This window comes from Astatotilapia calliptera, chromosome 16, assembly GCF_964374335.1.
Source record: "Astatotilapia calliptera chromosome 16, fAstCal68.1, whole genome shotgun sequence".
In the NCBI taxonomy this organism is placed as follows: domain Eukaryota; kingdom Metazoa; phylum Chordata; class Actinopteri; order Cichliformes; family Cichlidae; genus Astatotilapia; species Astatotilapia calliptera.
In genome coordinates this window covers 28,097,076-28,118,373 of record NC_137437.1, presented here as the reverse complement: position 1 = coordinate 28,118,373, position 21,298 = coordinate 28,097,076, and the positions used below count along the sequence as shown (strand labels likewise).

Here is a 21,298-nt window from a genome sequence, read left to right as displayed (position 1 = left end):
CTGGGATCATTCTGCTGCAATGCTGGAGGCAACCCGTGAATTTGTTTGAATGGCATTCAAATCCTCCATTGACTCAGCAGCAACTTCAGGCAATTCTGACTGAAGAGTGGGCTGCCAACCCACAAAATTACATCTGGAGGTTGTGCCTCTATGTGTCTGAACAGGCATATTACAACAGTGATCAGTGAGGATAGGGTGCACACTAATAACTGATTGTGTATTTTTTTATTTTTGTAATCTGCAGGGTTGTCACTACAACAATATACAGTGCTTATTTTTCTTGTTTTGGTCCTCCTTCTGTTTGTTTTGTCACTGATTAAGTTAGGAAATTCAGTGGTCATTTGCCTGCTACACAAACTACACCAGAGAATTTACTCGTGGTGCATTATTAAATCCTTTGACTGTGTATTTGCTCTGTAAATACTGTCAAAAACATCAGATAATGTCGGCTAGATCAGTAGAGACTGATTATTAGCTAAAGTTAGCTTTATCTAGTTTCCACCCAATGAACTGTTTTTATTTTGGTACTGTTCTGGTCGAATTGGGCTTCGTTGTTTATTTTAAATTGCCTTTAAGGAGAGTGAACTTAAATAGTGAAAACAGCCCAGACTTATTGGAAATGCACAATGATATACTTGTTTTTGAATCTTTCATCAAAGCTAGTTCCAGGGTTTCAAATGGCTGGAGTACCTTGCTAAGAATGCATCTTTCTGTTTTGTTTATCAGGTTTTTAGTAAGAATCTAAATAACAACATTTATGAAAGGCGGAGTTAGGAGTTGGCAGTGTTTACAGCAGATAAAAACAGCACATTTCAAAGTAAAAGTGAAGCAAAAAATACCTGATGAGACTGACGAGAGACCAGATGATGAGACCAGAGATGGAAAGTCAGAACAGTTGGCCTTCTGTGTGAAGGAGGGTGCAGTGAAGGAAAGGTTCATGGCCCAAATTTTGATGCTGCATCTACTGCAATTGAGAAACTACTGGTAGAGAAAGGAACTGATCAACTGAAAGTTGAGTCTGTGTAACATAGAATTACCACAGACTTGCAACAGTCATAGATTGGGGCATTTGGGGGTGTGCAATCCCATTTTAGAAAACAGTAACTTGAACTAATATACACTATATTTTCCCTTCATATCTGCTTTGCTATAAACTGTTTATTAGCAACTGGAAAAAATTCTGATAATCATGATTGAGTCGTTCCGTTTTTCACCCAAGAGCACGTGTATTATATTAAAACGGATTTTTAAAAAATCATTCTTATACATCATAGTCACCTAATTAGGTTGCTTTTGAAAATAACATTGTAATGTGTATCTAAAATGAGGTTTCATATCTCATCATACGCAGTACATTTGTTTTTTGCCGTCACGGACGCGTGGCCAATCCAAACAAATTCTTTCACTTCCCAGACCTGCGGTGGGAATTTACGAGGTGAAATCGAACGCACCAGCAGCCCGTTAGCAGTAAAGCAACGACCAAAAAAGAGACACTGCAGCGGAGGACTGTGCGTAAGTAAAACATCATTTTAACGCCAAAACTGGCTGTTTTTTGTTTTTTTTTTCACATGAAGTGACCTTTTTATAACTATTTTAGAGCTCAGAGGCTTTTCGGCACTGAAGCTCGGACCTGCTTTGGTTCCGTTTTGATCAAACAGACGAAAAAAAAGTTGATCTCATTTCCTCTTCTCGAGCGTTACCGTTATCATCCCTCTGATAGATTTTCCTCGGGGTTTAATATGTGGGAAACCAGTAAGTTATCTTACTTTAGCCAAGTGGCTTTCCTTCGATTACATAAACTACTGAAAGCACGCGGGGTGTCGCTGCTGGAGATGTGAGCGAGTTGTGGGTTCACGGGTCGCATTCCCCCTGATTAAACTGACGTGTCTAAAGTCACGTTAGGAACGGTTGTACACATCAGACAACTTCACGTTAACAGCCGCCTTGTACAAAAAAGCGCCTGTTGCTACTTATCTAATGTTAAACGGTTAGAAAACACTTTTTGTCCTGAGTATACACCTAAGATAAAGAAAGAGGGCAGTTAGCGTAGCCTTAGTCACCCAGACAACTTCATGTCTTATTATCTGTAACAGTCCGAGAATTTCAGATTCGATAGGAGTGAAAACATCACTAATGTGGCTTCATGGGAATACAGCGGCTCCATTGTGTGTGCTTTATCTGATTGCACCAGCTTGGGAAAAGTAATATATTACACATTTACCCAGAGGATTGGCAGAGACTGGTTGATTTAAATCTTTACCTCATATTTTAAGTTCGGTACCATCTATAAAGTGCATTTCCTTGGAAAGAATATATTACTGAATTTCTGATTAACATCCTCCCTAACAAGTCAGCTACCAGAATACAATGATGACACTATGTTGGTCCAGTAACTCCACAGATCACTTCCACTGTACTGATGAATGTTTGTAAAGCAGTAATAGCTTACTGCATTTAAAAAGAGGCCATGCAGTCTCTTTTTAAATACTTTTTAATTTGACCCTTTTTAAAAAAAAATCCAAATTATTTGTAGGTGATTATATTAGCTTTTTTTTTGCAACAAGCTAACAGTTACTCTGTGTATAGTCCTGAAGTGGCCTCCACACAGTAGCATCCACACAGGAAGTGATTTGGTTGTTTCCTTCCCATAACATTGTCACTGGCTGTTGGTTGGTAGTGGATAGGATACCAGGCTCTGGTTGCTTAGGTAACACTTGTGTATTTACTCCCCTCGTGTGTCAGTCAATGATATCCTTTGCACTCATTGGTGGTCAGTTCAGTCAGTCAGGACTAAGAAAGGTTTAACTGCCATTAACTTTACTGATCTCTGGTTTCCAGTTTGATTGCAGTTGCTTCCATAGACTCCCGGTCCCACAGAAGTCTGTGGGAAACTAGCCCTGACTTTTGTAAGCACTTTTCAGATTTTGTATCAGGCGACACAGGATAAAATATTTATTTGATCAATTTTGGTCATTTCGTCACGAATTGGTTGCAAAACTCTTCAGTTTGATGCTTCATAACACAACTTGATGAACCTACACCAGAGGTGCCTCTGTCCATCTTTTGCACTGTGTTTTATACTGTATAGAGCAGTGGTCCCCAACCTTTTTTGCGCAATGAGCCGGTTTATGTCAGACAATATTTTCATGGACTGGCCTTTAAGGTGTCGTGGATAAATACAACAAAATAAAACGAGTACCGGTACCCAAAAAAAATTATTCATAACACACGGGAAAAGACCCAGGGAAACCAAAGTTAACAATAAATACCCTGTAAATCATACATTTCACACCGAGCCTCAACTCTTGTGGCCCAGTACCAAACAAAGTATCAAAGTTGTTTGGTACCAGTCCGTGGCCCGGGGGTTGGGGACCGCTGGTATAGAGGACACTCCTTTAAACTAATGGAGATAGTGGATCTGGAGCAGATGCCATGGAGAGTTCAGCAAGGTGATTCACAGGCCTGCACGTACTGTCTGGACTGGACCCAGCTGCGCTCACCAGAAACTGGACTTCGGTATTGAGTTTGTACTGCTGCATGGGCTACAGCATAGAAGAGATCATTTTTTCCCTGATCATTAAACGTGTACATGGAGCAGTCTGAATGATCTAGCATCAAAAAACAATAGGAGGACATTTTTTTCTCTTGCTTTGATTTTAGATTGGAGCTTAAAGTGGCTAAGTTTAAAAAGATCTCCTTTTATCTTGTTCCAACTTTGTTTCAGCAAGTGTGCGTGTTTTATAAAGAGCGGCGTTTATGCAGGTGAGCAGCAGACTGAGTTAGTGGAGCTACGAGGTAAAAATGCAAAGAGGATGCAGATTTTTTTACCTGTTCAGCTGATAGCTGTCCACGTATGGTCACAAATTCTGGTCATCTGAATTTTTCATAGTTGCACATGAACATTTCTTCATGCTTGAAGTTTTTTTTTCTCATCAGTACTGTTGTGTTTTGTCTTTGGGCCCCACATGGTTCTTTACGAAGTATAAGGTGGTGCTTTAATAGGTGCATGTTAAACTCGACTGCGATTGGATGATTTATTGGGTCAATGGAGCAGATGGGCTAGCGCTAGTTAGAGTATGCTCACAGTTTCGAAACATTGCAGTTTCTTTAACAGCTCCATCCTGTTTCATTTGTTTGGCTGATATCTTCACATATTGTAAATTCATTAACACAAAGAAATCTATAAGACTTAAATAACCTATGTAAGACAGAAACCAACATAACAACATAGGAACAGTTTTGCTGTGCTATTTTCACCACAGGAGTTGATCATGGTGCTCAAACGTTATTTAAATTCCAGTGGGCAGCATTGCAGCAACCTGAGTTTTCTGCGACTCAGATTTCTGTAATAACATGATTACACATCCTGCTACAATAACAGTATTTGTTGACTGAGTGAGGTTCAGTCACTGCAGGAGAAAACCTCTTCACTGAAAAAATCCTACGACAAATCTGAAGTCTCAGAGTTGGTTAAAAACGACAGTAGAGTTTTTTTTTTTAGAGTAACTTGTTGTAATATTTGTTGGAACTGTAATTGAAATCAAAATACACAGTTATTTGCACAGCCTTAATTCGAGCTGCTTCATTATAGCAAATGATTGCTTTCCATAATTGGACCTCGAAAACCACAGATTCTCTGACTGTCATCTCAGCCTGAGCCGTGAGTGAGTTTTGGCTTTTAGAAAACACTTGAACAGAGGTGCATTTGAATTGTAACAGAAAACAAACGAGTAATCACTTTATCCTAATTATCCTGTTTTATTTAGAATCACTGGAAGACAAAATGTAAAAAGGAATTCCGATTAACCTTTCAGTGCTAGTATAATCACATGCCTGAAATGTTAAATTTAAGAATAAACTGTATTTATGCCAAAAGCTGGAACTTCCTGTGTTATAGTATCCAAAATATTAAAGAATGCCTATCACAGATTAGCTCAAATAAAATAGAAAAGTTCAGTAAAATAAAATCCAATAAGGTAAAATTTACAATCAAGAAGGAGTTCATTTACACAGAAAAGGTTAAATAAGATTAAAAAAAACAAGAGCGTCATAAACCAAAATCTATATTAAAAACAGAGCAGGTGCTTTGATTTGTAATCGAGGACAAAAAGAGAGCTTAAAAACAAAAAAGCCATTGTTTTAGCCTGAGGGGTGCTGAGGCGCAAAAGTCCACAAAGGTTGCTAACTTCCTGCATAGTCAGTTGCAACTGACCTCCAAAATAGCGATGGGAATTCCGGCTCTTTTTAGAGAGCCGGCTCTTTTGGCTTGGCTCACTAAAAAGAGCCGGCTCTTTTGGCTCGGCTCACTAAAAAGAGCCGGCTCTTTTGGCTCGGCTCACTAAAAAGAGCCGGCTCTTTTGGCTCCCAACTGGCTCTTCAGGTTGTTTTGTTGCTAGAAAGGTAGAAGCCTGGGGGATGCTAGTGTTAATTAATTTATTATCAACAACAATATAAAATTATGCACAAAAGGAATTACTAATGTTTTTTAAAAAATGTGGTTTTATTTATATATGTTTATATATAAATATATACGGTGGCCCCTAGAGACAAAGCACGTACAAACTCTGAAGCATGTACAAACTCCAAAACACATTTCTAGCGTTAACTGAACTTCCAAAACAAAGCTACCTAGATCACTTAAAGTACACAATTGAAAGCATATGTGTATTGTTTGTGTATTTATACACAGGCAGTCATATATATTCAAATAATTTAAAAAAATGTTAATTTACTTGGTACTTCGTGGCTTGTGTAACCACTAGGTAACAAAAGCTCAACACTGCCCCTAGCATCCTGGAGCACTTCCGTTGTGTTTTGTACATGTTTTGGAGTTTGTACGTGCAGACTGCAAACCAGGCTTTGTCATCCAACACAGCGTCTAACCTCACAAATGTGCTTCTGGAAAAATTGTCAGAAATTCCCATAAACACGCTCTTAAACATTATGGAAAGCCTTTCCAGGAAAGCTGAAGCTGTTATAGCAGCAGAGGGTGAGCTGACATCATATTAAACCCTGCGTATTAAGAATTAGATGTGACCCTGAAGTTCACAAGGCAGATGAGCCGATGCTTTAGGAAATATAGAAAAATATGGTGAAAAACAGCTGTTGCTCCATTTGATCCTAGATTTTAAGGACTGCATTCCTGAATATTGCTTTTTTTTCTCCATGAACAACAAAGTTATGGTCCCATTTATTCATGTGACTCTCAAGTATTTGGACAACACTTGGCTAGGTGTGTCACTTAAGTGTTGTGACCTCAGAGCTGTTTGCTCTTGTGACAGCCTGATAAGACAGCGGTCAAGTCCAAACAGAGGAATACTAATGGCTTTGTAAAACTGAGTATACTTCCTCACTTAGAGATGGAAAATTACTGCTCACAGTGAGAAAGAGCAACGCTATTAAAACTCAGCTTACATGTTATGTAAAAGCATCCTTAAATGAGTCACTGGTGCTGTTTAGTGACTTGTAGTAATATAACTGATATAACTAAAGCACCACTGCTTGTTCATGCGTATATTACACAGTAAACCGACCTTATATCCATCTGTGTTCTGGCATTTCACGGAATGATCGATTAGCTGATGAATGATAAAATAATAACAACAACAATAACAAAAGTCAGTAATTTCATTGTCCATTGGAAAAAGAACAGCCCTTAATATTTTTTTATGCTGTAAAACTAAATTACATTTAAAATGAGCCAGTAGTTCACGTTTTAAATTTTGGTCTTTTTTATATTTTCAACTTTTTGAAGGTGGCCTTGGGTTAGAATTCACAGACTGGCTAGGCAATTTTTCTGTATTGAGTTTCCATGTTCTAAATGTGCCTGTTTTGGTTCTCTTTAGTACTCTAGCTTCGCTGTCTCTGCCACAACAAGTATTTAAATATATGTTTTTGAAATGCCAAACGATCATGTGTGTCATCAGCCATCCAGTACACCATCTATTAAAGCCAGAGAGAACATGCTGAGCGCAGTGTTTCCCATAGCTGTATTAGTTTTTATTTAAGCAGGAAGTGAAACTCTTGAAAAGAAGCTTTATTTCCCTAGAGTGCTATGGGTGTTGGCATGTTTCAGGATACTGGGAGTAACTCCACCTCCAAGAGAATATATGAAGAAGCCATCCGTCAGGGAGAACATGAGGCTATCTAGTTAGCATCAACTGGACTTTCAAAATAAGAGTGAGGAGGATTATTCATTAGTAAAATAGCTAGTAAATGTGGGAACACAGAGACAGACGGCCACTCATACTCACATCCAGCCCTACATGCACTTCTGAATCACTAGTTAACCTCACATGCATCGCTTTGGACTGTGGCAAGAAGCTGTAGTACCCAAGCCACTGGAGGAACATGCAAACTCCAACCAGTAAGTGTCATGGTTGGCTGTGTGGTAGGCGGGCAAGCAGGAGTGGTGGATCCAAAATGCAGGACTCAGACACAGAAGTTCAACTTAAAGCGCAGCTTTAATGCTGGAAAACCTCTTACTAACTAAACTCACCAAAAGACAAACAAAAACGCTGGTGGACTAAAACACTGAAGCACAAAACACTGAACTGGAAACAAAACACTGGCAACACGGAGGCAAAACACACACAGCTTGTTGAGGGTACGACGCAACACTAACTCAGAGAAACACAGGGTCTAAATACACTGGGAAGTAACGAGGAGAATGAGACACAGAAGGAGAGCACAGCTGGGGGAAATTAGAACTGACGAGACAAGCAAAGCAGGACACATTCACATAAGTCACGGACCTTCAAAGTAAAACAGGAAGGATCACACAGAGACGCGAACTTGACACCGTGGAGACAGCAACTAAGAAACACAGAGACATAAACCATAAGGCAGAGGACTCTAAGAACCGAGAGACACAGAGGGGAACCCAAACATGCAGACACGGACTTACACAGAACAGAGGGCACATAGAGAAACATGAAGGGCAAGGGATAGAAACTAGAAACCATAGCATAACTCACACCAAGTACAATAATACAAAACCCACAAAGAACTAAAACGCTGGGTCAGGAGACCCAGGACCCTGACAGTAAGGCCCCAAACAGCTGTTTGATTCAAATTCAGCACTGTAACTGAGTAACATTAAACTTCTTATAGGCTTGAAATTTCATATTTCAAAACTGCAGGAAATTACTGGATAAATGCTTCCCACAGTAGGGGTTCAGTCTGGATTTAGCCTGCTTTCTTTGTAGATGAGAAGCTTGAGTGTCAGTTTGAAGGTTTCTGCTTTGGCTCCTTGTTCAGATGCTGGGTGCTCTCAGTCGGTACTAAAAAGGTATCCAGTTGGTATCCGGGGCTATGGCTCCCCACGCCCTCTAGCAGATCATTACACGAAGGAACCTTTTAAATACAAGCGCGCTCATGCTCACAGGTGTACACACGGGTGCTCACAGACACAAACTACACCCTTTTTGGCTCCTACTTCTCCTCCTGTGTGCTGTCAATCCTACGTGCTGCACAATAATAATTAATATTTAGTATTTACTGTTATATTCACATAGATCATCGCAATGATGTTGTTTATTATATTGCTCTCTCTTTTTTGCTTGTTTTCTCTTTTGTCTTTCTCAACAGGTGATCCAGGTGATTGATATATGTATTTTTTGTCTGTTTGTTTTGTTGGTTTTTGTTTTTTGCCCTTTATCATCATTCCTCTTCCCCGCTGTTTTTCTTTCCCTCGTTCTTTCTCCCTTTTCTTTCCCCCAGTCATGTCTGTCCCGTGTGTAGTAAGCGAAAATAAAATAAAATAAACAATAAAAGCAAAGGTGAGTCAAATAGACCAATACGGCAAGGCCGGGATGGTCCATTTGGTCAAGTAATTCTGTTGGGCATCTTTCTTTGCCTTTAGATGATAATTCTGATGGCAAAAGAACCAAACGGGACAGGGGAAAAAAAAAAGGTATCCAGTTGTTTTGTGCGTCAGAACAGTTTTCCAAAGGCTGCTGTTGTCACTGGCCATCGGGTAAATGCAGAACAAACAGGATTCATTTGAGGAGTAAAGTTAATGTGCACTCAAACCAAATGTCTTCAGTAAATTAATTCAGGAGAAAAAAATTTGTTCATTTGATAAGAAGTTTATCATTCAACAAGGAAGAAGGAAGAAGAACGGTATAAAATTCTGTCAATGCCACAATGTGCATGTAAATAAAAGTTAATTTTGTCTTTCTCAGGACTCTGCAGGCAGTCGGAAAAAAGATGCAAATGAGGGAAAAGCTCTGATGGGTTCTAAAATGAAAGTTAAATTAGTGTAGTTGCGTGCAGGATCTTAAGTACTAGAGTTTTTGGAAAGTTGAGTAAACTATGATTATATTATCGTGTTATATTATTATTATTACACTACAATTCTGGCTCTGTTTGAGGAGCGGTGCTCCAAAAAACTTGGTGTAGTCCCTCTGCTCTTTTAAGATATGAACTCGTGAATCTCCACTCATGTTCTGGTGATACAGACAGTTTTTAAAGCATTTATTGTGTAGTGGTTTGCACATTAGCTTAGAAAGTAAAAGGTTCCAGGGTCAGTTCCAGCCACAGACAGGTTAGGAAGGGCATCTGGCGTACAACTGCCCAATCAAACATGTGGAGCTTGCTGTGGTGACCCCTCGTGAATACGGAAGCAGCTGTTGCTTGGGTTTTTCATTTGTCCTGTCTCCTGTAGTGCAGCCTTTGTTTCATCCACTTTGATCAGGGCCTGTTCACACGGACGGAGATGAAACTCATCGTTTTGCACCGTTTAACAACTTACAGCATCCAGGTGGAGTCAGTCAGCGGCTCTAGTATCTAAAAAATGTAAACTTTTAACAGAAAGAAGGCTATTTAGTCCTGCATATCATCGCACAATGAAGCTAAAAAGGTGCTACCAGTCTGTAACATTTGTTCTTGGCACTTTTTAGCCATGATAGTGGGTCCATATAACGCACGACTGTATACACTTACTTTCTTTTAGAAGATGTTCCAGTGAGAGTGAGGGCTGCCAGGTATGAGTCAGAACAACCCCTGTTTGTGGAAACAGCTCCCCCTGAGAAGCAGCCTGTCCCCATGCGACCGCTACAAGCACGCCTGCTGCAGCTACAATGCAAACGTCTACGTCCTGGGAGGCAGAGAGAACAGATGTCTGAGGGACTTCTGGAAATACAACGTGGGTAAGGGCCCCCATCCATTAATAGCCATGCATATATAAAGATGCAGATCTATATAAAGACGGATGACAGAATACTTCCTTAGAAGCGATATCCTTGTGGCTGGTCGCAGAATAGCCACTAGAAAGACCTCTTTTTAAGAATTACATATTAGGCAGAGTAGCCAAAAACCATGTTCAGGTACTCATTTACATAAAGCCCTCTCTTCAAATGACCAATTAGTCTACTACTTAAAACAGCACAAAAGAAACAGACAAATGTTATGACTTAACACTTTGATCTTCACTAAGATCTGTCCTTTCAGGTATGGTTATGATCACCTCCTGCTCTGCCCTGGTGAAGGCTACAATGCTTCAAATCTCCATCTTTTATATGCAGTCTTTTATTAAAAGATAGCACCAACTATTCCTATGGTATTTGGGCAACGCCTTTGTGCAGATGTAGAAAGTGTTGCAAGTCGTTCAAGTTTATATACACACTGTCATTCATGAAAAAAGATGCAACATTTATTCCACTTAAACTTTGCAAAGGATGTTTTTTGCTGCATTCTTATAAAACAGCCTCCTGTAATATTCTTTTTGTAATCATCAGTTAACAACACTGCTGTGTTCAATATTTCAGTGTCTGATGAATGGACCGAGTTGAGCTGCAGTGGTGAAGCGGCACCAGAGGAGCTAGAGGGACATTCTATGGTAGCTCACAAGGTACCTTCAATTTCTTTAATCATTGGACATAAAGCAGAGAGACCATCTTATGACAGCGGTGGGCATGCAGAGTATGTTTAACAGCTTTGAACTTTTCAGGGTTTCCTGTACGTGTTTGGAGGCCTGTTGGACTCTGCATACACCACATGCAGATGTGCTCTCTGGGTGTTTGACATCGGTGAGTTTCACTGCAGTGCAGCATGGGCTGGCAGCCAGTCACACTACTGTTGTAGTCAATTCTCAGGCTCAGCAGGTAAAACATGTTGCTGCATGTCGATCCTCCTAATCCCTGTAAAACGTTTCATTCCTCTGTGTCACTAAAGCTGAGAGAGAAACCTGAGAGGGTCTCCATGCTCATAACCTCACGACTCTAAAGACAATTAGAAACAACATAAGAAAAGGTGATTTACCCCAACACATATTTATCAAATGGAGGAAAACTGCAGCTGTGTTCATTTCCTGCTCTAACACTTCCTGTGTTCTTCACTTCAGCTCAGTTTTTATTCTGCTTGTTCCAACATAACCTAAATTCCATCTCATGCACAGTTTTTTTCAATTCTCACCACTTATTGTATATAAAATCATATCACATCTGTAAAAAGCCCCCGAAACGCCCACCCTCAAAATCAATTGGTTCTTTTGTTTTCATAAGAACTACAATATGTTTAATGAAGCAATTGTTTTACACAATTGTTACATTTTACCGAACTTGGATATTTTTAGAAGTATAAGCTCTTGAAGTTTTCGTTCCACTCCAAGTGTCACGATGTAAAGAAAAATCTAGTTTTTGTTCAGCATGATGGGATCTGTCATGACTTGCATAAAATGCAGCAGTTTCATTTCTTTGACATAGAGCAACAGAGACAAGCATTGAAAAAGTGCATTCTGGGTAAACTTTCAAGGTTAATATCCTTGGATGGATAGGTCAATGTAGCGATAGCTGTGGAGTGGAGAAACAACACTGGTGTTACCGCAATCTCAATAATAGTTAGGACAGATCACACTGATCAAAGCAAGTTATGGTCCTGAAGATGTTTTTCTAAGTTCGAATCTCAATTGAGTTGAAGGTCAAGGTCAGGGGTCAACTTCTCTTAAAATCACCTATGCTAGGAAGCGGACAGGTAGCACAGGTAGCTGGTGGTATTTTTAAATATGTTATTTATTAAAAATATTTTGCCTGGTTACATTTAAGCATTAAAAACGACAGGATTAGGTTTAAAACTGTCTTGGTTTAGGTTAAAATATAACATTTACCACGTCTTTTAAAGCCTCTCTACTTTGGCCAACTGGACAGTTTGTGTCCCTGTAACAATAGATTTCATAAGACTGGGCTGCACAACAGTGTGTGTCAGTGTATTTCAGAATTATTGCAGAAGTGCCTCTCCTCTGTATGTTAGCCTTTACTTACTTTTTTTTGTCTTGGAGTAAGGCTGACAGATGTTGTAAAGATATCATATCCATTTTATTGTACGTCACTCTTTTAGTTTAATTTTCTTGTGTCATTTGTGTTTCAGCAAAGCAGAAGTGGGTGCAGTGGCAGGGAAAGAGGAGCTTGCTTCAGGTACCGAGTGCTTTTCATATCTAAATGATAACATGTTCTCTGTCTATAGAAAACAATCAGATGGTTAGATCTCATTATCAGCTTATAACAGAAATAATTAACCGCTCAGTCCTCGTGTGCTGCCGTTTGTTTTGTGTCACGCAGTCACAACACTTGGAAGCACATCAGTGAACACTGTGCACAGTTCCTGCCATCCTTTGCTTGTTTTAGCTTGTATCAGCAGAACAGAAGTCACACACTACCCACATATTTGTTAGAACTTTAAAGGTCAAATAAATTGATTTGCAGTGTTTCCCCACAGAATGGATATAGCTAAGTAGGAAGAGGATCACCAAAGTAGGAAGAGAAAGGTTAGGGTTAGGTTGAAGAAGCCCAAATTTAATGCATTTTTTGTGACTGTTCAATCAAGGTCATAGAAGTAGCTTACCATCTATTCTAAATGTATTTCTCTCTCTTTCTGTGTGCAGACCCAAATGCCGACCAACAGGAAGGGCCACAGCACCGTGGTGCTCGGCTCTGCCATGCTCATGTACGGAGGATTCATTGACATGAAAGGCACCTCCCAGGATTTCTGGAGTTTGGACTTTAGTGAGTTTAAAACTGACAAAAGGGAGAATTCAGTCAGCTCCTTCCATATAAAACTAACCAAATCTTAAAATTCCCACCTCACACCCTCAAAATCAGCTGACCTTTTATGGTATTTGCCAGAGTTACTATCAAAAGATTAATTGTAGCTTTTGTTCAGCATGATTTTTCTATAAGCAACTTTGAGCATTAATATAATGGGATAGATCATAAGTTCAGTAAACTGCATCAGTTTAGTCCCACTTGATGCCAAGCTCATCTTCTAGCTGTGATTCCATCTTGGTCAATATAATTTTATAAACTGCTCATATTTACCAGTGTGAATGTAGTTTATAGCTGTGAGATGGAGAAACAAATTGACAATTAAACTGAGCTGAACTGTTTCTAGGAGTGAAGTCTCACCCATATTCAGTTAGAGGGCAGCATGTGAACATCATCAGCATTGTGACACATGCAAACACAATGTGAGCTGCAGAATGAGCATTAATTATAGATACTTGTTTGTGTGTGTGTTAATGGCAGATACCATGTCTTGGTCCCTGCTGAGTGGCTCTCAGCAGGACTCATTAGGCCCAGGCCCCAGACACAGTCACTCAGCTATAGCCTATCAGGGCTGCGTGTACCTGTTCGGAGGCTTAAAAGGTTTACGGGAGCAGAGAGACTTCTGGAAGTGGAATTCCAGCAGCCAGACATGGAGTTCACTCAAGTAAGTGCGGAGTTTGTCTGTATTTTTGAAAACTGGATGCAGTGAAAAAGATCAGTCTCGACATTAAAACCACTGACAGGTAGTGATGGGCAAACTGAGACATACAAAGTCGTTGTGCCAGCACTGGATCATGGTTTCAAAACAATTTCACAGCCATCTCCACAGCGACACCTGCTGGCTGCTTTTGTGTCAGTACTTGAACAGGCTATTCTGTGAAACAACACAGACAAGCATTGAAGATTTCTAGACAAATCTACATGTTATACCAGACTATCAATAGTTATGATCAATACATGTTTTGGAGAACTTCCTTTACAACAAAATAAGAAATACTTTGGAATGGTTAAAGACAGCGATGACTGCAATGAACTCTGTGTTTCAGCATTTTGCTGTGGTTGTGTTAACGTACATGAGGCTGTTTCAGTTACTTACTAATTCAGTGCAATACAAAACAAGCCAGTTTGTAAATAATGTATACTGAAAATAGCTGCTCTGTTCATCATGATGTCCACACAAGGTCTGTGGATTTGACTGCGGCTCATTTTGTAAATAGGTTAAGTAGAGGCCCCAATATCATTTATTCTCTTTGTGACTGAATATAGCTAATTACACTTATGGAAAATGAATAAAATAAGAGAAAAATGAAGCAATACTGTCTACATTTGTCATATGCAAAGATTTTTATTCACGACATTTTGAGTCTTTTTGGTTTTTCAGCTATTCTTAGGTGAGTCAGATGTTTTTTCATTATTATTAACTGACATCCCTAACCTTGGAAAAAGTCCATTCACGAGGCACACTTATTGCAGGTATACATAAGTCTTTTTTGCCATGATATAAAGGTGTGAATATGTAACACATCACTCCTGTGAATATACTACTGGATCATATGCCCCTTGAAGGAATTCATCTCTGTGGGTTTCACTAACCTGGCTGTCAAAAAGTTCTATGTTTTTTTAATCCTGTGCTGTGGTTATTGTTTTTGCTGCTGCTGACTCTTAAGCTTTCTGGGAGTTTTTACTATCATTATATTTGGTCTACACTCCGACAATAAAACCTAGAAGCTGTAGGTAAGCCGCCTGTTGAAACTATAGTTAAATGCACCAGCAATGAACCCAGACCCAGAGTCATTCTAAATTAGCTCACACTGGCTCTTACAGATGGTCAGCCTCTAAAAAAACACAACTTTGCTCATTAGCTTTTTCAATTTAGGCCCAGTTTATACAGGGAGTGCAGAATTATTAGGCAAGTTGTATTTTTGAGGAATAATTTTATTATTGAACAACAACCATGTTCTCAATGAACCCAAAAAACTCATTAATATCAAAGCTGAATGTTTTTGGAAGTAGTTTTTAGTTTGTTTTTAGTTTGAGCTATTTTAGGGGGATATCTGTGTGTGCAGGTGACTATTACTGTGCATAATTATTAGGCAACTTAACAAAAAACAAATATATACCCATTTCAATTATTTATTTTTACCAGTGAAACCAATATAACATCTCCACATTCACAAATATACATTTCTGACATTCAAAAACAAAACAAAAACAAATCAGCGACCAATATAGCCACCTTTCTTTGCAAGGACACTCAAAAGCCTGCCATCCATGGATTCTGTCAATGTTTTGATCTGTTCACCATCAACATTGCGTGCAGCAGCAACCACAGCCTCCCAGACACTGTTCAGAGAGGTGTACTGTTTTCCCTCCTTGTAAATCTCACATTTGATGATGGACCACAGGTTCTCAATGGGGTTCAGATCAGGTGAACAAGGAGGCCATGTCATTAGTTTTTCTTCTTTTACACCCTTTCTTGCCAGCCACGCTGTGGAGTACTTGGACGCGTGTGATGGAGCACTGTCCTGCATGAAAATCATGTTTTTCTTGAAGGATGCAGACTTCTTCCTGTACCACTGCTTGAAGAAGGTGTCTTCCAGAAACTGGCAGTAGGACTGGGAGTTGAGCTTGACTCCATCCTCAACCCGAAAAGGCCCCACAAGCTCATCTTTGATGATACCAGCCCAAACCAGTACTCCACCTCCACCTTGCTGGCGTCTGAGTCGGACTGGAGCTCTCTGCCCTTTACCAATCCAGCCACGGGCCCATCCATCTGGCCCATCAAGACTCACTCTCATTTCATCAGTCCATAAAACCTTAGAAAAACCAGTCTTGAGATATTTCTTGGCCCAGTCTTGACGTTTCAGCTTGTGTGTCTTGTTCAGTGGTGGTCGTCTTTCAGCCTTTCTTACCTTGGCCATGTCTCTGAGTATTGCACACCTTGTGCTTTTGGGCACTCCAGTGATGTTGCAGCTCTGAAATATGGCCAAACTGGTGGCAAGTGGCATCTTGGCAGCTGCACGCTTGACTTTTCTCAGTTCATGGGCAGTTATTTTGCGCCTTGGTTTTTCCACACGCTTCTTGCGACCCTGTTGACTATTTTGAATGAAACGCTTGATTTTTCGATGATCACGCTTCAGAAGCTTTGCAATTTTGAGACTGCTGCATCCCTCTGCAAGATATCTCACTATTTTTGACTTTTCTGAGCCTGTTAAGTCCTTCTTTTGACCCATTTTGCCAAAGGAAAGGACGTTGCCTAATAATTATGCACACCTGATATAGGGTGTTGATGTCATTAGACCACACCCCTTCTCATTACAGGGATGCACATCACCTAATATGCTTAATTGGTAGTAGGCTTTCGAGCCTATACAGCTTGGAGTAAGACAACATGCATGAAGGGGATGATGTGGACAAAATACTCATTTGCCTAATAATTCTGCACTCCCTGTAGCTGTATTGTCCTAATCGCTCCAGCAGTTTAGCAAATTACAAGCTTGCTACATTGCTTTTCATTTTTTAAGTTAAAGTACTTTTTGCTTCCTAATGTTTCTTTATTCACATTTTTTTTACCTGTGTTTTAATTTGTGAAACTATATTTTAGTTGTAATTTATTTATTTTTTTAGTTTTGCTTTTAAAGAACTTTGTGTTTCAAATCAAGAAACTAATTTGCTTCAGATGATTTAAATGATTTATTCCAGATAGAGTGGTGTAATGCAGAGTAATGAGGCGTGGTGTTCATGGCAAATTGTAAAGGGTGAGAAATGAGTCAAACCTTGTAAAACAAATGCAGTTTTTAGCATAAAGAGTAAAGCAAAGAGCAGGAGGAACATAAAGGGAAGGTCAAGACTCACGAGAAAACTTGACAAGCAGTCTGTTGCAGCTCCTCATCTGAATATTCCCACATAACACAACATGGCAGAAGAACCTGATCCAGTTGATGAGACAGAGAATCCTTCAGCAGCGGCTGAAAAGACTGGGATCACTTTTCAGCCGCTGCTGCCTCGTGCTGACAGGCTGACATGTGAGGTGGAAACACTGATTGTAGTGTGTCTGTTGAAAAAAAAAAAAGGAAAGAAAGAGTCCTGAGGAACCGTCTCTTTAATGGTTTAGTAATACGTAAATTTATGTATATAAAGAGCTTCAGATCACTGAGATTTACATCTGGAGACTTGTTTTTCTTTTGTTGTTTTTTTTGTTCTGGATGACTGAATATGTTACATGTAAAGACTTGTGGATTGATTCGTCTGGCGTTATGAACATGAACAGCAGTTTATCAGGACTAATGATTAGCCGGTCAGTAGCATAGTCAGGACTAACGTCACTTGTTTTTGCCCCCTGAGGCACAGGTATCATACAGCAAATGGAAAAAAAAAAACAGACAGACAGTGTGACCCTAATAACACAATGTTACTGGAAGGTCTTGTGATTTCTAATGGTGATAACCTGACTTTGTAGGTTGTAAACCGTTACAGTTACATTTAAGTAAAGTCTGAGAAAAATATGAGAGCTTAAGATGCAGATGTAATTGTTTGTTTCTCACCTCCCCTCCAAACTTTCTCTGGTTGGTTTAGAGGCGTTTTATGGCAGGGTTCCTGAAATGAACTGACTGAGTGCTGCCAACTTACAGTGGGGCAAAAAAGTATTTAGTCAGCCACCGATTATGCAAGTTGCCCCACCTAAAATGATGACAGAGGTCAGTAATTTGCACCAGAGGTACACTTCAACTGTGAGAGACAGAATGTGAAAAAAAAAAAATCCATGAATCCACATGGTAGGATTTGTAAAGAATTTATTCGTAAATCAGGGTGGAAAATAAGTATTTGGTCAATAACAAAAATACAACTCAATACTTTGTAACATAACCTTTGTTGGCAATAACAGAGGTCAAACGTTTACTATAGGTCTTTACCAGGTTTGCACACACAGTAGCTGGTATTTTGGCCCATTCCTCCATGCAGATCTTCTCGAGAGCAGTGATGTTTTGGGGCTGTCGCCGAGCAACACGGACTTTCAACTCCCGCCACAGATTTTCTATGGGGTTGAGGTCTGGAGACTGGCTAGGCCACTCCAGGACTTTCAAATGCTTCTTACGGAGCCACTCCTTTGTTGCCCGGGCGGTGTGTTTTGGATCATTGTCATGTTGGAAGACCCAGCCTCGTTTCATCTTCAAAGTTCTCACTGATGGAAGGAGGTTTTGGCTCAAAATCTCACGATACATGGCCCCATTCATTCTGTCCTTAACACGGATCAGTCGTCCTGTCCCCTTGGCAGAAAAACAGCCCCATAGCATGATGTTTCCACCCCCATGCTTCACAGTAGGTATGGTGTTCTTGGGATGCAACTCAGTATTCTTCTTCCTCCAAACACGACGAGTTGAGTTTATACCAAAAAGTTCTACTTTGGTTTCATCTGACCACATGACATTCTCCCAATCCTCTGCTGTATCATCCATGTGCTCTCTGGCAAACTTCAGACGGGCCTGGACATGCACTGGCTTCAGCAGCGGAACACGTCTGGCACTGCGGGATTTGATTCCCTGCCGTTGTAGTGTGTTACTGATGGTGACCTTTGTTACTTTGGTCCCAGCTCTCTGCAGGTCATTCACCAGGTCCCCCCGTGTGGTTCTGGGATCTTTGCTCACCGTTCTCATGATCATTTTGACCCCACGGGATGAGATCTTGCATGGAGCCCCAGATCGAGGGAGATTATCAGTGGTCTTGTGTGTCTTCCATTTTCTGATGATTGCTCCCACAGTTGATTTTTTCACACCAAGCTGCTTGCCTATTGCAGATTCACTCTTCCCAGTCTGGTGCAGGTCTACAATACTTTTCCTGGTGTCCTTCGAAAGCTCTTTGGTCTTGGCCATGGCGGAGTTTGGAGTCTGACTGTTTGAGGCTGTGGACAGGTGTCTTTTATACAGATGATGAGTTCAAACAGGTGCCATTCATACAGGTAACGAGTGGGGGACAGAAAAGCTTCTTACAGAAGACGTTACAGGTCTGTGAGAGCCAGAGATTTTCCTTGTTTGAGGTGACCAAATACTTATTTTCCACCCTGATTTACGAATAAATTCTTTACAAATCCTACCATGTGAATTCATGGATTTTTTTTTTCACATTCTGTCTCTCACAGTTGAAGTGTACCTCTGGTGCAAATTACTGACCTCTGTCATCATTTTAAGTGGGGGAACTTGCACAATCGGTGGCTGACTAAATACTTTTTTGCCCCACTGTAATTCAAAGACATTATCAGAGGTGCACGTCACAGAAATCACTGCGCATTAGAGCTCTGAAACTGATGAAGGAGACTTGGAAATCAAGTTTGCATCCAGATCAAAGGGAAATTTTACTGTCTGCATATTCTTGGTGACAAACGTACCACAAATAGACTCACTGTTTTTCTAATCTGTGATATATCAGCTTTAATTCCCAAAGTGTGAAAAGAGCTTTGGCAAAAGGAAAGGAAAAAGGGGGCAGGAAGCTTGTAGTGTCTGCTGTGACACACAGATGTATCTGCAGTCAGTTTTTTGGTGTCCTCAAAACACACAAGAGTCAGCATTAAACTCAACACCTCACTTTAAGATGTTTTTCCACAGATCATTTGCCTCACCCCTCTTTTGTGTCCTCAGTTCCTCTCTTAGCGTATTAGTCTTAGCCCCTCCCTACCACAGAGAGCAGAGGAGGCAAGGAAGAGACACAAGGAGAGGAGTCAAGGCAGCTGGTGTTCAACAAAAAGAGATGTCCGTCCTTTAAATACGATGAGTGACACATCTGTCAGAAATAGATTTATCATCCCAGGTTTAACAGTGCAAATGATGTGTTTTATATCCAGGGGTAATTTTAATAAAGTAACATGGCACAACACGCCATATAGAAATATTATCACACATACGATCACACATGGATCAGCAGATTATCGATTACAGCTCCTGGTACTCCCAGCACTTCCTGTCTGACCGGTCTGTTTAGCTCTGATGTTTTTAGCACTGACTGCTGAACTTATTTGGCATCATTTGGTGTGCTCTTTCCTGCTAACACCACCTGTGGTTGTTTTTCTCAGGTACGGCCCTCCTAAACTCACAGGACACTCAGCTGTCACCTATAAAGACTCAATGCTCCTTTTCGGTGGAGGCGAGACCCAGGACTCTCCAAAGAACTGCCTGTGGAGATACAGCTTCATCACTCAGACCTGGATGCAGCTCACCACACTCCCGGGCTCCAACCCCCCAGACAAGATTCACCATTGCTGCACTGGTCTGGGTCCCAGCTACAAAACCAGTAGCACCAGCAAGAGCTTCTGCTCAGACTCAGGACTCCAGCCCAGGTTACTGGGAGGGAAACTCAAGCCGTTTAAGAACAAGTGCTTCCCAGCACCAGATAACGCTATAGAGCTGGAGACTTTCACTCCAGACAGAGAAGCCAACAGAAGTTCTTCAGAACTGGAGACCAGCAGAGAGGCCTTAATAGAGATAGATGGTCAGCGTATTGGAAGCTGCCTGACATTTGAGAACAAAGCATTCATGAAACAATGGAGCTGCTCAGAGGAGGAGGCGCTGGAGGACAAGGATGGAGACATCACTCAGCATCTGCCCGACCTGCTGCTGGTGCTCGGCGGAAAACCTTGTACGAGAACCAGCCCCATCTCCATGTGGCAGGTGACGATGATTGACTGAATAAACGATTCTGTTCTCTGCGCGAGAAGCAGGTTTTAATAGGTGTTACTAGCTTTCTGTGAAAAAGAAAACAACATGAAATATTTTTATACTTTTGTACAGTTTCAGTGTTTTGATTTTTACATTTTTTGCAACATTCAAGTAAATTTTGGGGAAATGGCATTAGCATGAGCTGTGTCCTGTTAACAGTGAATGTGAAAAAACACAGTATCTGTTCTGTGTATCTGTTTATAGTTTCTGTAAGAACAGGGAAGGTATTGGAATCAGATCTTTAGTGAGCATCAGCCCAGAATTTCACAGTCATTTATTCCTGTATTAATAAAGACAGAATAGTGCATTTTTATTCTTGGTTGTACTCCCATTGTACACTTCATTAGGTACACCATGCTACCACCAGGGTGGACCTACTTTAGTTAATTGTTCATGGCACAGATTCACCCAAGTTTCTGCAAACATTCCTCAGAGATTTTGTTCCACATTGACATGACAGCATCACACAGTGGCTGTACAGTGAACTCATTGTCATCTTCATGATACCAGATACCAGATATGTGGCACATCATGTTATCCTGCTGGAAGCAG

At 40.5% G+C, this 21,298-nt stretch overlaps 1 protein-coding gene across 4 annotated transcripts; it reads left to right on the top strand.

The window, feature by feature from the left end:
* The first annotated feature begins 1,357 nt into the window (after positions 1-1,357).
* Positions 1,358-21,059, top strand: klhdc3l (kelch domain containing 3-like). Of its 4 annotated transcripts, none has more exons than XM_080290547.1 (8): positions 1,358-1,512; positions 9,956-10,147; positions 10,770-10,852; positions 10,952-11,030; positions 12,367-12,413; positions 12,881-13,001; positions 13,521-13,704; positions 20,104-21,059. In XM_080290547.1, the coding sequence occupies exons 2-8, from the start codon at positions 10,048-10,050 to the stop codon at positions 20,714-20,716; spliced, it is 1,227 nt and encodes a 408-aa protein (XP_080146673.1). In that variant the 5' UTR covers positions 1,358-1,512; positions 9,956-10,047; the 3' UTR covers positions 20,717-21,059. The 4 variants fall into 4 exon arrangements, with proteins under 4 accessions (XP_080146673.1, XP_026001165.1, XP_026001167.2 ...); XM_026145380.2 differs by having other exon boundaries at positions 1,359-1,512; positions 9,956-10,151; XM_026145382.2 differs by having other exon boundaries at positions 1,410-1,512; positions 9,959-10,147.
* Positions 21,060-21,298: the final 239 nt, after the last annotated feature.

What these genes read in the sequence shown, in the direction of transcription:
- klhdc3l (XM_026145380.2), top strand. Translation starts at nt 9,989, where the DNA reads ATGAGTCAGAACAACCCCTGTTTGTGGAAACAGCTCCCCCTGAGAAGC. An exon ending in CTTCTGGAAATACAACGTGG is followed by an intron (nt 10,152 to 10,769) that starts GTAAGGGCCCCC and finishes TCAATATTTCAG; the next exon opens with TGTCTGATGAATGGACCGAG. An exon ending in GAAAGAGGAGCTTGCTTCAG is followed by an intron (nt 12,414 to 12,880) that starts GTACCGAGTGCT and finishes TTCTGTGTGCAG; the next exon opens with ACCCAAATGCCGACCAACAG.